This window comes from Bos indicus x Bos taurus, chromosome 23, assembly GCF_003369695.1.
Source record: "Bos indicus x Bos taurus breed Angus x Brahman F1 hybrid chromosome 23, Bos_hybrid_MaternalHap_v2.0, whole genome shotgun sequence".
Lineage (NCBI taxonomy): Eukaryota > Metazoa > Chordata > Mammalia > Artiodactyla > Bovidae > Bos > Bos indicus x Bos taurus.
The window spans coordinates 11712129-11725195 of NC_040098.1; the positions used below are offsets into that span (position 1 = coordinate 11712129).

The 13067-nt window shown below is 52.8% G+C and overlaps 1 protein-coding gene across 3 annotated transcripts in view; it reads right to left on the reverse strand.

Annotated features, from left to right (window-relative positions):
* The window catches only part of CPNE5 (copine 5), a 102266-nt gene that overhangs the window by 7713 nt on the left and 81486 nt on the right, over positions 1–13067 (reverse strand). For all 3 annotated transcript variants that reach the window (XM_027524537.1, XM_027524538.1, XM_027524539.1), the window contains 3 exons: positions 12982–13057; positions 8750–8803; positions 4709–4770 (listed from right to left, as the gene is read on the reverse strand). In XM_027524537.1, the coding sequence (XP_027380338.1) occupies positions 4709–4770; positions 8750–8803; positions 12982–13057 (192 nt within the window). The remainder of the gene's footprint in view (positions 1–4708; positions 4771–8749; positions 8804–12981; positions 13058–13067) is intronic.

Sequence of the window (13067 nt, forward strand, 5' to 3'; positions counted from 1 at the left end):
CGTAGCATCAGCCCCGCCTTCCCCTAGAGGACGGCTGTGAGTATCAAAAGAGTGAGGCAGTGGGACAGCTCTCCAAAGATGTTTACGTTCTGCTGGGCACATGTCTACGATTACTTATTTCCTCTCCAAACCCTGCCCCTGGGCCCACCGGAGGCCAGTGAAGTAGGGTTTCCCTGTATTCCTGGCTCAAATTTGGAGTCAGATTCAGGGTTAAACCCGATTTAGCCTTACTGTTTAACCTGGCAAAAAAAAAAAAAAGACAAACAGGCATTGTGCATCTCCTGAGGGAAGAACAAAACACCACCCATGAAGCTGTCTTGCCAAAAAAATGGAACCGGAATCCAGCTGAGCTTCCAGAACTATCTACCAGCGGTTTACAGGAAACACAGGGGACGGAGGAATATGTTAAGCGACACTGGGGGGGATGCAGGGGGAGCCTGTGGGAAATTCTGTAGGAGCATTACTGGAAGATCCCCCCTGGGCCGGCAGCATCAGGATCACGTGGGAATCTGTGAGGAGTCTCAGGCCCCCAGTGGACCTACTGAACCAGAATCCCTTGGTGGGGTGCAGGAATTTGTTTTAACAAGCCCTTCAGGCACTTGGGGAAACCACTAGATGAAAAGATAACGAGGAATTCCCTGGTGGTCCAGTGGTTAGAACTGGACGCCTTCTCTGCTGAGGGCATCCCAGTTTAATCCCTGGTCAGGGAACGAAGATCCCACAAGGAGCGGAGTGACCAAAAAACAAAAGATAATTATGAGACAAATCAACCAATCGCAATATATGGACCTTGCCTTGATTTTACATTCAAATAAGCCAATTCAAAAACATTATAAGACAACTGGAGAAATTTGAATACTGACTAGACAGTTGGCATTAAGGAACTACTTGGTTTTTAGGTGTGATTTTGGTATTGCTATTATATTTTACAAAGAGAGAGTCCTCTTCTATTTTAGAGACACATCCTGAAGTAATTAGGGGATGAGACATGATGTCTGGATTTGCTTCAAAATAATTGGGTGGAAGGGTGAGTGTGTGGAACAAGACTGTCTGTGAGCTGGTAACTGTCGAATCTGGGTGGCGGGTACTTGGGGGCTTATCATACCGTCTCTCCACTTTTGCCTGTTTGGAATTTTTCCATAATTAAAAAAAATTAGGTTTTGAGGATTCATATTCAGGGTTAAAACTTTCTGAGGGTTTGGCTGTTCTAGGTTCCGTGCCAGATGCTGACAAAACAAAGCTGACAAGACACGAATCCCTGATAAAGTCTAGTCTTGTGATTCTCACACACAGTGAGTGTAGAGTCACCAGGGGAGCTTGTTTACAAAGACTGTCCCAGGGCCTCCCTCCCAGGGAGGGAGTTGGTCTGAGATGGGGCCCCAGAATCAGCAAACATCCCCTGCCTTCAAGCAGCGATTCTGAGGAGGGGGCTCTAGGATCACACCCGGGAAAACTCTGTTCTGAGTTGTGACCATGGATGATATACGGTGAGGTTCACCTTGGGCTTCCTGGGTGGCGCTAGTGGTAAAGAACCCGCCTGCCAATTCAGGAGACATAAGAGACCCGGGTTCGATCGCTGGGTCAGGAAGACCCCTGAGAAGGGCATGGCAGCCCACTCCAGTATTCTTGCTTGGAGAACCCCATGGACAGAGGAGCCTGGCGGACTACAGTCCATGGGGTCACAAAGAGTCCACATGACTAAAGTGATTTAGCACGCACGCAGGGCTCACCTCACCTGCACCGAGCAGACAGTCCCTATCAGAAACCACAGCTCTCGCTCCACTTGATCACAGCTGAGCTGCTGCTCAGTGAACCTTCCATCTTCGGGAAGGGGGAAGGACATGGTGAGCAGGAGACCCCACCCAGGGTATGCTGGCCAGAGAGAGTCCTCCCCACACGCCTTCCCCCTTGTCTGCTGCCCTCGGCCAGAGCATTCAGTAGACGCCAAGCTCTGAGGAAGAAGGAGCCACAAGGTGGCAAGAGGTGGTTCTGGCCTGCGGGACTGCAGCTGAGGGACCCTGTCAGCCTGGCTCTTCCAAATAGAGCGTGAGAGAAGGGGCTTCCCTGGTGGTCCGGGGGTTAAGACTGCGCCTTCCAATGCAGGGGGTGAGAGTTCAAAGCCTGGTTGGGAAGCTAAGATCCCATATGCCTCGTGGCCAAAAAAACAAAACATAAAATAGAAGCATTGTTGTAACTCTTGAGAATCCCTTGAACTGCAAGGAGATCAAACCAGTCAATCCTAAAGGAAATTAGTCCTGAATATTCATTGGAAGGACTGATGCTGATGCTGAAACTCCCAATATTTTGGCCATCTGATGCAAAGAACCGACTCATTGGAAAAGACCCTGATGCTGGGAAAGACTGAAGGCAGGAGGAGAAGGGGACAACAGAGGATGAACTGGTTGGATGGCATCACCGACTCAATGGACATGAGTTTGAGTAAGCTCCGGGAGTTGACGATGGACAGGGAAGCCTGGCGTGCTGCAGTCCATGGGGTCGCAAAGACTCAGACATGACTGAGCAACTGAACTGAACTGAATGTTGTAACAAATTCAATAAAGACTTTACAAAATGGTCCACATTAGAAAAAGGTGAGGGAGAGGCGGGCTTTTTCACTCCTTAAGTAGTCTTTCCTGCTCTGGTTCTGAAATGGCTCAGGAAAGGAAAGGACTGAAAAGCAGGTACTTCTGTTGAAAAGTGACTCCCTGCAGACTCACCTCTCCTGCCTAAGGGCAAGGACAGGCTGCTCAGCAACCAGTTCCATCTCCGACTCCGACAAGGGGACAGAGGCACCCAGGGCCTTCCTCCCGGTCCAGGTGGGTGAGGGAGGAGAGAATCCCTAGACAAACGCCTCTATCAGCTGCCTGCCTGGACACGCACACTGGCCTCTCGCTCCCTAGAGCTGACGGCTCCCTCACCCAGGCTCTCCAGAGTGTGAAGAGAGGAGAGGAGGAGGGCCAGGGCTTGCCTCTGTGAGCGCCCTCTCAGCAAGATGACGAGACCTCACAGCACCCAGCCCTTGGACTCATCCATCTCTCTCACACCCCACCTCATAGCTATGAGGCAGATTCAATGGCGGTGGTGGTGGCGGTTGAGTCGCTCGGTCGTGTCTGACTCTTTGAGACCCCATGGACTGTAGTCCGCCAGGCTCCTCTGTCCATGGTGTTCTCCAGGCAAGAATACTGGAGCAGGTTGCCATTTCCTTCTCCAGGGGATCTTCCAAACCCAGGAATCGAACCCAGGTCTCCTGCATTGCAGGCAGATTCTTTACCAACTGAGCTACAAGGGAAGCTTGGTGGATTCATTACTATGGAAGAAACGCAGCCTGTGACGGTGAGATGAACCCTGCTGCTGACTAAGCGGCGTGGCCTTGGACATCTTCTGTAAAATGGAGATAATCATCTTCCCTGGCCCCCTGTGTCCCGTAAATTGGGGGCAGTCTGCCCACGGACAGAGGAGCCTGGCGGGATATAGCCCATAGGGTCACACAGAGTTGGGCACAACCGAAGTGACTTAGTGTGTATGCATGCAAATGGGAAGGATAAACAGGATGAGGGCTGCTTGAAAATTACCATGGGATGTCAGGGGTGGTTTTTCAATAGGATAGAGCACAGAGCAGTTCTGATGGGGGAAGGAGCAAGGGCAGGGGCTGGAGTTGACGTTGGGGAGGGACGGGTAGGCCTCTGGGGGACTGTGGTAAGGGCGTGTGCTCAGCGGGGACGAGGAGAGCTGCAAGCCTGCGGGCTGCAGGCTCGAGGCAGCAGGGAGGCACGTCATGGGAGAGTACGTGTGGCTTCCCAGGGCCTGACTCCTCCCTCTGCCCTGAGAACCAGGTGGCCGAGCGCTGGCTTGGCTGGGATGAACCTTTGGCAATGGCCCCGCCTGTCTCCTTTCCAGACAGGTGTAGTCACTCACCTGCCTGCACCTGTGGGCTCTCAGCTACCCACACCCCTGCCCTGGCACCTGTCCTGGCAGGGAGCATGCTGGGCAGGACCTCACTGCAGAGTCAGGCTCTTTCTTCATGAGCTGTTTGGCTGGAGTCTCCAGGTTTCTCTGCTTGCCTTGGCCCGGAGGCCAACCCCTCTGGTTCTCTCTGTTCCTTAAACTTGTGTGGGATCATCCCCTGGCCTCTGTCCCAGTTTCTCCTGTTCCTCATAGGTCCCTAATGACACTGGGCAGGTTAATCACTGCCTCCCAGACAGACCATAGGTATCAGAAGCTCAGAGCAGGAAGGAACCTTAGAACTCACTTAATTCCAACCTCTCCGTGTGAGCGGAGGAGATGGATGCCCAGGGAGGGAAAGTGATATGCCCAAAGTACCCCAACCAGTTCACGGCAAAGAGGGGCCTAGGGCCTGGGCCTCCTGACGCCTAGATCAGGGCCTTTCCACCTCCCTAAGCCCTTAGTTCTCTTTGTCATGGAGTCTCACGGAGTCCCCACCACCTGCAGGTCCCCTCGGCACAGAGACCGCCCAAGACCCAAGCAAGCCCCCATGGCTCAGCAGCGCCCTCTGCAGCCACATCAGGGCCCTACAGTGCTCTGGGGAGTCGTCTGAGCCCAAATGCTGGAGGTCTGATCAGAGCCCAGCATCCCAGGCTCTGGCCAGGACCTCAGAGAGGCCAGGTGGGGTCAGTTCGGCTCAGGTCCGTGTGTGTGGGCCCCTTCCCTCCCCCTGAGGCCAAAGAAACCAGGCTGCATCTCTTCTCACCCTCCTTTGATGTAATCGAGAAACGTGCACTCTGACTCCACAGCAAAGGAAAGCAGCGTGACCTTGAAAACAAAAAGAGGCTTGGTCAGCGGGGAGCACTGAGCGGGGAGGGGGTGCGGGGAGCTTTGCAGATGGTGATGGAGCCCCCAGCATGTGCCAGCTTCGCCCACATCATTGCAAACAGTGCCAATGACAACCCTATGAAGTACTATTATTATCTCCACTTTCCAGCCCAGGAAACTGAGGCTCAAAGAAGTGATGCAGTGTGTCCAAGGACACTACCAGGACGTGGCCAAGGAAGATGGGAACTCAGATCTGTCTGGTCCCAGACCCTGTGCTCTTGACCTTGATGCCAAACTGCATCCTGGAAGGGCCCTGTCTCTGTCACTGGAGTACAGGGGCTCAAGCCAAGGAACTGAGTTTTCTGTGAGTGGACACGGGTGCGGAGGGAGAGGCGGGGTCCCCCCGACACAGGCCTAAGATCTGTCAGTGCTGACAAGCTTCGTGCTTCCATATTAATCCACTACCTATTAATCCTGAAGGGCTTCCTGTTGGCTCAGTGGTAAAGAATCCACCTGCCAATGTAGGAGACCCGGGTCGATCCCTGGGTCGGGAAGATTCCGTGGAGTAGGCAATGGCAACCCACTCCAGTGTTCTTGTTTGGAAAATTCCACGGACAGAAGAGCCTGGTGGGCTACAGTCCATGGGGTCACAAAGCGTTGGGACAGGACTGAACATGCACATATGCATTAATCTTGAAATATGCCTCTTTGGTTTGCACTTGTTTTAAACCTTACTTGTCCCACCTCATTCCTCTAGCACTGCCCGATCTCTACCCTCTCAGACCCAAGCCCCTCCTAAGTAGCCTGTCCTTTCCCTGGAGGTAACTGAGCACCTGAGGCCCCCTTGCCTAAGCAGATGCTGCTTGACCTATGCCCCTGCCAACTTTGGCATCAGCTTTCCCAAGACAGGCAACTACCTGGCAGTGGGTTATGATAATGATTTAGGATCGTGGAGACAAATGAAAGCTTGGCAGTTCAGACCAGTTCAATCGCTCAGTTGTGTCCGACTCTTTGCGACCCCATGGACTGCAGCACACCAGGCTTCCCTGTCCATCAACAACTCCCGGAGCTTGCTCAAACTTATGTCCATCGAGTTGGTGATTGCATCCAACCATCTCATCCTCTGTCATCCCTTTCTCGTCCTGCCTTCAATCTTGGCAAAGTCAATTAAATGAGGCGAGAATGGGGCGGGGACAGTTTACCAGGGTCAGAGAATTCCACGCTAGGACTTGTAGCGCCCCCTACTGGTACAGATTCTGTCATCTTTATCAACTCGGTGGGGAGACCAGGTAGGGCTTCCCCTTGACAAAGCGGATGAGCCATTAGCCCAAATAACGGAGAGTCTGTGAGTACTGAGTTGGGCCTTGGAGACGCCCTTTCGCTGTGGATGGACAAAGCCTCCCTAGTCTCTAGGAGTGGACTGTGGCAGTGGCCTCTCCTCTATGATCATTAGACTCCACGGGAAGCTTTTAAAACATCTTGCGGCTGGACTGAAGATCCCAAACCAATATCATCAGGCTTTCTGGAGTAGGGATATGGCTCTAGCTTATTTTTGGCTCCTCACTTGAGTTTAACATGCAGTCAGGGTTGAATCCCGCTTCAGGCCCTGGGATGAAGCAATTAATTGCTGAACTTGGCTGGCCATATGGATTGACTCAGGGACCTGGTACTCAGAGTGTGGTCCCTGAACAGCAACATCAGCATCACACTGATGCTGGGTAGAAATGCAGACTCTTGGCATTTCAGCAAGATCCCCAGGAAATCCTGCACATAGCAAGTAAAGTATGGGAAGCACTAAATATAGATTCCTGGGCTCCCAGCCTGGGTTTCCTAAAATGGAACCCCAGGGACCTGGCCTGGGCATCTGTATTTTAATAGGGATCCTGAACCCTGAGTAATTTTTTTTTTTTTTTAATGGTAAAGATTGGGAAATGCTGGATCAAAGGAAAGTCAGGAGACCTGGGCCTAGCCCTGCCCCTTCCCTAACTCACTGTGTGACCTGAGACATCATGTCCCCTCTCTGGGTCTCAGTTTCTTTATCGCTAAAGCAAGAAAGTTGGATGAGATCAGTGGGTTTCATACCTTATTTATTTATTTATTTTTAGCTGTACATCTAATATTTCTTAGCTGGGGAATGTGCTGCCCTCTCAAGGGGCATTTGGGAACACGAGGGAGAGCTTTGGGGTCTCACAATGACTGGGGTTCTACTGCTAGCTATGGGCTCAGGCCAGGGAGGCTAAGCATCCCACCACATATGGGCAAGTCCTGTAAAACAAAGAATTATTCGGCCTCAAAGGCTGACAACATCCCCACTGAGAAACCCTGCAGCTCTGGACAAGAAATATTACTCCACGCCTGCATGTGAACCAGTTATAATCAGAGAAGCGGTGGTCAGCAGAGTCCAGTTTACAGTCCTGCATCTCCCATGAGTCTGCCACAGCCACCCTGTGCCTTCAGCAGGGTAGGGATGGTATATTAGACCCATCTTACAGATGGAGAAAATAAGGTTCCTTGGAGGAATCCTGGGGGCCCCCGCCTGTGACCTCGTCTGGTCTGGAGTTGCCGTTGCCCTGACTCAAATGGCTGCGTTTGGCTGTATTTGCTCTGGGGTGGTGGCCCTCTAGAGTGGGAGGGACTCTAGAGGGTACAGACTTGGGTATGTTTGTGCTGCTAAGACATCAGTTTGTTCTATAAATGCTTTGGTGGGCTCTACCTCAGGGCCTTTGCACATGCTGATCCCTACAGCTAGAACTCTTTTTCCTTGATATCCTTAATCCTTAGCTCCCTCACCTTGCTTAAATCTCTGCTTAAAGGTTATCTTCTCAGAGAAGCTTTCCTTGACTATTTTATATAAAATAGCAAGTTTTGGCCCTTGCATTCTCTATCAATCTATCTCACTATACTTTTAAAATTAATTTTTATTGGAGTATAGTTGCTTTACAATGGTGTGTTAGTTTTTTCTGTATAGCAAAGTGAACCAGCTGTATATTTACATGTATCCCCTCTTTTTCGGATTTTCTTCCCATTTAGGTCACCAAAGAGCACTGACCTGTGCTACTCAGTAGGTTCTCATTAGTTATCTGTTTTACACATAGTATCAATACTGTGTATATGTAAACCTCAGTCTTCCAATTCATCCCACCCCTACCCCTTGGTATTTGTTTGTTTTCTATGTCTGTGTCTCTTTCTGCTTTGCAAGTAAGATCATCCATGTCATTCTTCTGGATTCCACACTTCACTATACTTTTTCCCACAGCACTCCCAACCACCCGACGCACACAGGTATTTGTGGGTGCACTTGTCTCCTGTCCCCACCCCCTAACTAGACAATAAGCACCAGGGGGCCAGGGATTTGCATCAGTCTTATTCCCTCCTGCCCCAAACAGTGCCTGGCACTTAGGAGTACACACTAAATATTTGTTGAAGAAATGCAGGAATGTGCTGAAGATCAGCCGCCGGAAGCCGCTGGGCCAGGGTAATCCCAGGATGGTCTCGGTTAAGGAGGGGCCGTGTCCACAGCAGCTGCAAGCTGCGGATTTAATTGTTGTGCTCACTGCCTTGTCTATCACCTTCCAGCTCTGTGACCTTGGTTGAGTCACTTCCCTGCCTGAGGCCTTGGTTTCCGCTCTTGTGACGAGGGGATGATAATGCCTGCCTCTTAAGGAAACAACCTGTGAAAAGCACCCCAATGGGGAATTTCCCAGAGTAAGAGCCCAATAAGTTCAAGTCCTTTTCCTTCCTGCAGGAAGAGCCCCTCACGGGAGTTTCTCTCTGGGATTTTTCATCCTGAATCACAGGGCCCATCCCCCCGACCCCCATTGCTCTGTCAGCCCCACCCCTCCCCACCCCTCCCCACCCCTCCCCACCCCTAACCCCCAGGTCTGGTTCCCATGCCCTGCAGTAAAGCCACACAGACCACCAGACCCAGCGTGGGGCTCAGGAAGTCTACATCCGCCTCAGAGAGGGAGTGGCTACTCACTGTGCCCGAGTTCACATATTTCTTTTTCTTCATTTTCTTTTTTGGGTTTACCACCTGCCGAGAAAACAAACAAACAAAATAAAACCGAGTTACCAGCTAAGAAGGAGCGTTTCTGAACAGTCGGGGGCTGGGTGTGGCCCTGGGGCAGACGAGAAGCAGGAAGTCAAGGGTGACTTGGGAGACACAGAAGGAAGAAAGAGCTGGAGTTTAGGCACAGGTGGGAACTTCAGGTGGGAGGTCTGGCAAGCTGTGCAGGTGGAAATGGGGGAGAGAAGTCTGGGGGGAGAAACCCAGAACAGCCTCAGAACCACCACAGGTCTGAAGGCCACGCAGCGGACCCGGTGCTGCCTGACGGATTCGTAGGACGACAGTTCACTGGGAGGCTACTGAGACTGGGCACATTGCAGCCCCAAGACTACCCTGTGCCTGGATCTCTCAGTCTGTCCCATGAGGGTGTGGGGCTTCTAGAATTTACCGCATCTCAAACATCTACTCCAGAGCAGCTCTCCCACCAGAGGGGAATGAACACGGACTCCTGGGGGTCTGGGCATCACCAAAAGACCTGGCCACAAGCATATGTCTTTGAAGTCATTTCTGTTATCTTTAAATTAGCCTGTATTCCACATTTGCACTCTCTAATTATAACTGTTTCAATATTAAAGCATTGTTTTGTTCCAGATCTTCCTGTGAAGTGGGCACTGAGAAAACATCCTGTTTGTTCTGGGGTTTCCAGCACCACTGGGCACGCACACCCCCTCCCCGCCTCCCCATGTACCAGCCTCTCCAGCCCTAAGCTGCTGCACCCAAACGCCATGCAGGGGACCAGCACCCCCTAGGGGCCAGCAACCTCTCCACTCCAGGGCTGGAGTTCGAAGCCTTCTCCTCTCCCTCTCCTCACGTCCCCAGCGTCTCCAGGGTCCCCAGGGCTGCTATGGGGTCTGCCCTCCTGTGCAAGGGGGCCCTGAGTGGCTCCCAGGACCAGGAGCTCTGTGGGCTCTGGACACAACGGTGAGCAAGACATGGCCCCCACCCCTGAGGATGTCATGGTCTTTGGGGCGGGGGGCGGGGCAGGGGGGAGGTAGGAAGTATGATAAGGGGTTCCCAGCTGGCGCTAGTGTAAAGAAGCCAGTGCAGGAGACCTAAGAGATGTGGGTTCAACCCCTGGGTCAGGAAGAGTCCCCTGGAGGAGGAAATGGCAACCCACTCCAGTATTCTTGCCTGGAGAATCCCATGGACAGAAGAGCCTGGTGGGCTACAGTCCACGGGGTCGCAAAGAGTCAGACACGACTAAAGCGACTTCGCACACACGCACGCATGTAGTATGATAAACAGGTAACAGGCCTGTTTTTAGTGGGGGAGGAGGGAACAGGAGCACCCTCTTCAGACTTGGTGGGTGTGCAGGTAGGGCCTTCCTGGGGAAGGAGCATCACAGGCCGCCTCTGAGGCCCGGTAGAGGCCCAACCAGGTGAAGAAGAGCAAAGGGAGCCCCGGGGAGGCACCAGCACAAATGAAGCCACAGAGACTGAGCCAGTATGGAGGTTCAGAGAGCCTCAGATGGCATAAAGGGGCTGAAAGCGAGGGTGGGCAGAGGGACGGGGAACGGGCCAGACCCCAGGGGCTCCTAGAGCTGTGATGTATATGGCTGCTCATACACGCCCCCACCTCAGCTGCACAGAGATTGCAGGTCGCGGGGGCATGATGCTCGTGTGAAGGAGTTCGGCCTTTCCTTGTAGGTAAAGGGCCCTGTCGGACATCAGTTGGGGTGGAGGCTCCCTGCTCCCCTTGGTGAACCAGGCCGAGACAGCGGGTGAACAGCCAGGTAGTAAGCAGGGGAGCAGTGTGGTCAATTACCATTTTGTAGGCAGCTCTGGGTTACTGAGTAGAAGCGGAAAGGCCATTAGGGGGCTGTCGCAAAGCCCCCCACCCCCACAGGGGAGATGGTGACGGTGGGGGTGGACAGGAAGGAAGGGGACAAAGCTCAGAATATTCAGGTGGCAGGAGGAGCAGGATTCAGTCATGGACTGGGCGCGGGATGTGGGCAGAAGGCATCAGGGGTGCCTCCCCAGGGGCCAGAGGAGACGAGGGTGGCAGGGACTCGAGCCAGCGCATTAGTTTAGGAGGCTGAGTCTGAGGAGTGGCCACATACAGCTGGGCATCTGCGGCGGACACCCAGGCTGACGCCAGGGCCTGAGATGAGGGTCTTTCCTGGCAGAAGCCTATTCTCTCTTCAGGCACTTCAGACACTAGAAAGGCCTTCCTGAGCCTAAACTGGCCTCCCAGAGATGCCCTCCACAGTGCCAGGCCTGCCCCTCGGCAGCCAGAATCTAATTTATTTTCTCCCTGCCAGCGTTTCCAGTGTGTGCAGACAGCACTTTGGCTTGCCAGTGCTGCAGTTTCTCTCGTTGTTCGCAAGGGAGCAGGGCTCAACGACCGAGAAAACAAGTCGATCTAACCTTTCCTGCTTTAAGCCTGAGAGATCATGGCCTCATCTGAGCCTGTCAAGCACCCTTAGAAGGCCAGACTCCAAGAGATCTGACCCCTTCCCTTCCCTAAAAATTTTCTTAGAAGACTCTAGGGACTTCCTTCGTGGTCCAATGGTTGACTGCACTTCCAATGCAGGGGGTGGGCTTTAATCCCTGGTTGGGAAACTGAGATCCCATGTGCCATGTGGCATGGCCAAAAAAATGAGTAAATGAGAGTCTGGAGAGGGGCTTCCCTGCTGGCTCAGGGGTAAAGAATCTGCCTGCCAATGCAGGAGACATGGCTTCGATCCCTGATCCAGGAAGATCCCACATGCAGCAGAGCAATTAAACTCCTGCGTCACAACTGTGCTCTAGAGCCCACGTGCTGAGAGAGTAGCCCCCGCTCGCCACAACTAGATAAAAGCCCACACAGCAACAAAGACCCAGCACGGCCAAAAATAAAGAAATTAAAAAAAAGAAAGAGTCCAGAGAAAGAAGGAGCCTGCTGCGTGGGTGGGAGAAAAGAGACAGCTCCGTCCTTTGTCCTTGCAGAAAACAAAGCAATTAACTGTGAGTGTCAGAGCTCTTACAAAGCAATTCATCCACGTTCCATTCTCACAAATAGCCTTGTTAACTGAATTCAGCGTGGGTGTATAAGCACCTACTGTGTGCCTACGAGGACCCAGGCCAACGTGAATAGAGCAACAGAAACGGCTGTCACTTAGTCTGCCCTCGGGGCGCTCCGGTTCAGCTGGAACACAAGACCTGTCCACTCGGGACAGAGATACAGGTTGAGGGAGGAACGCAAGGAGGGACTCAGACTCGGTGATGGGAGTCAAAGCCAGCTCTGCGACTTCACTCGCTGAGCGACGTGAGGACAGGGCCAGCTCGTAGGACGGTTGTGAAATGTAAATCTCCTGGCACCCAGGCTCTCGACAGATGATACTAGGAGATAGCACTGACGTAATGCTCACCAGGGGCCAGGCGTGGTTCTAGTAATTTAATTCTCAGTGTGTACGGCACAGAGTGGGGCAGGAGCTCAACCAGGGTCACCCAGCTTATACACAGTAGAGCTGGGATAGGAACCCTGGGCCGTAAACGAGGGCTACAAGCATCTGCAGTTCAGTGGGTCTGGCATGAACTGTGCTGTTCATGGAGCTGCCTCACTTCTGTGCCAGAAAACAGGCCACCAGAGAGCAGGGCCTGATCTTGGTCTGTGAGGTTGGGAGCGCATCCTGAGAGAAGAGCACACACAGGCAGAGGCTCAGTGTAGAGACTGTCCTGAGGGCAGAGGCTCTCATCTGCCAAGAGACTGGGTGTCTTGTCCAAGGTTCCCCAGTCTAGACAGAGGCACCCCAGCTCCTGTCCCTCTCTTTCCTTCTAGGACAGAGAACACATTCTGCAGGCCCTGCAACTGCTCTGATGAAAGGGAGGACTCAGGACCTTGGGTCTGGAGCCAGGAACCTGCTGGTACCGTGCCCCACCAGCACTTCTATCCCCTTGCCTGATTGGAAGAGCTCTCTTCGGGGCTGGGGGTGTGGAATATAACTCAATGATCTGGAGTCGGATAAATTTAGATCATTGGCCTCTTCTGCCACTTTCTGAACTTGGGTCAAGTCCCCTCACTTCTCGGAGATTCAGTCTCTTGAACTGTGAAATAGGACAGTAACACCCACCTCACAGGAGAAGATGCAAAGACCCCAGCCCGGGCTCCCTGTGGGCCTCAGAGACTGTGGAAGCTACGTATCATCAGAGCAAAGCCCACCTCACCTCATAGATGTTGAACTGGCTCTGCCCGCGGGCCAGCTCCCGGTAGCTGGTGGTGAACTCCCCAATGAAGTCGTGGCTGCAAGGGA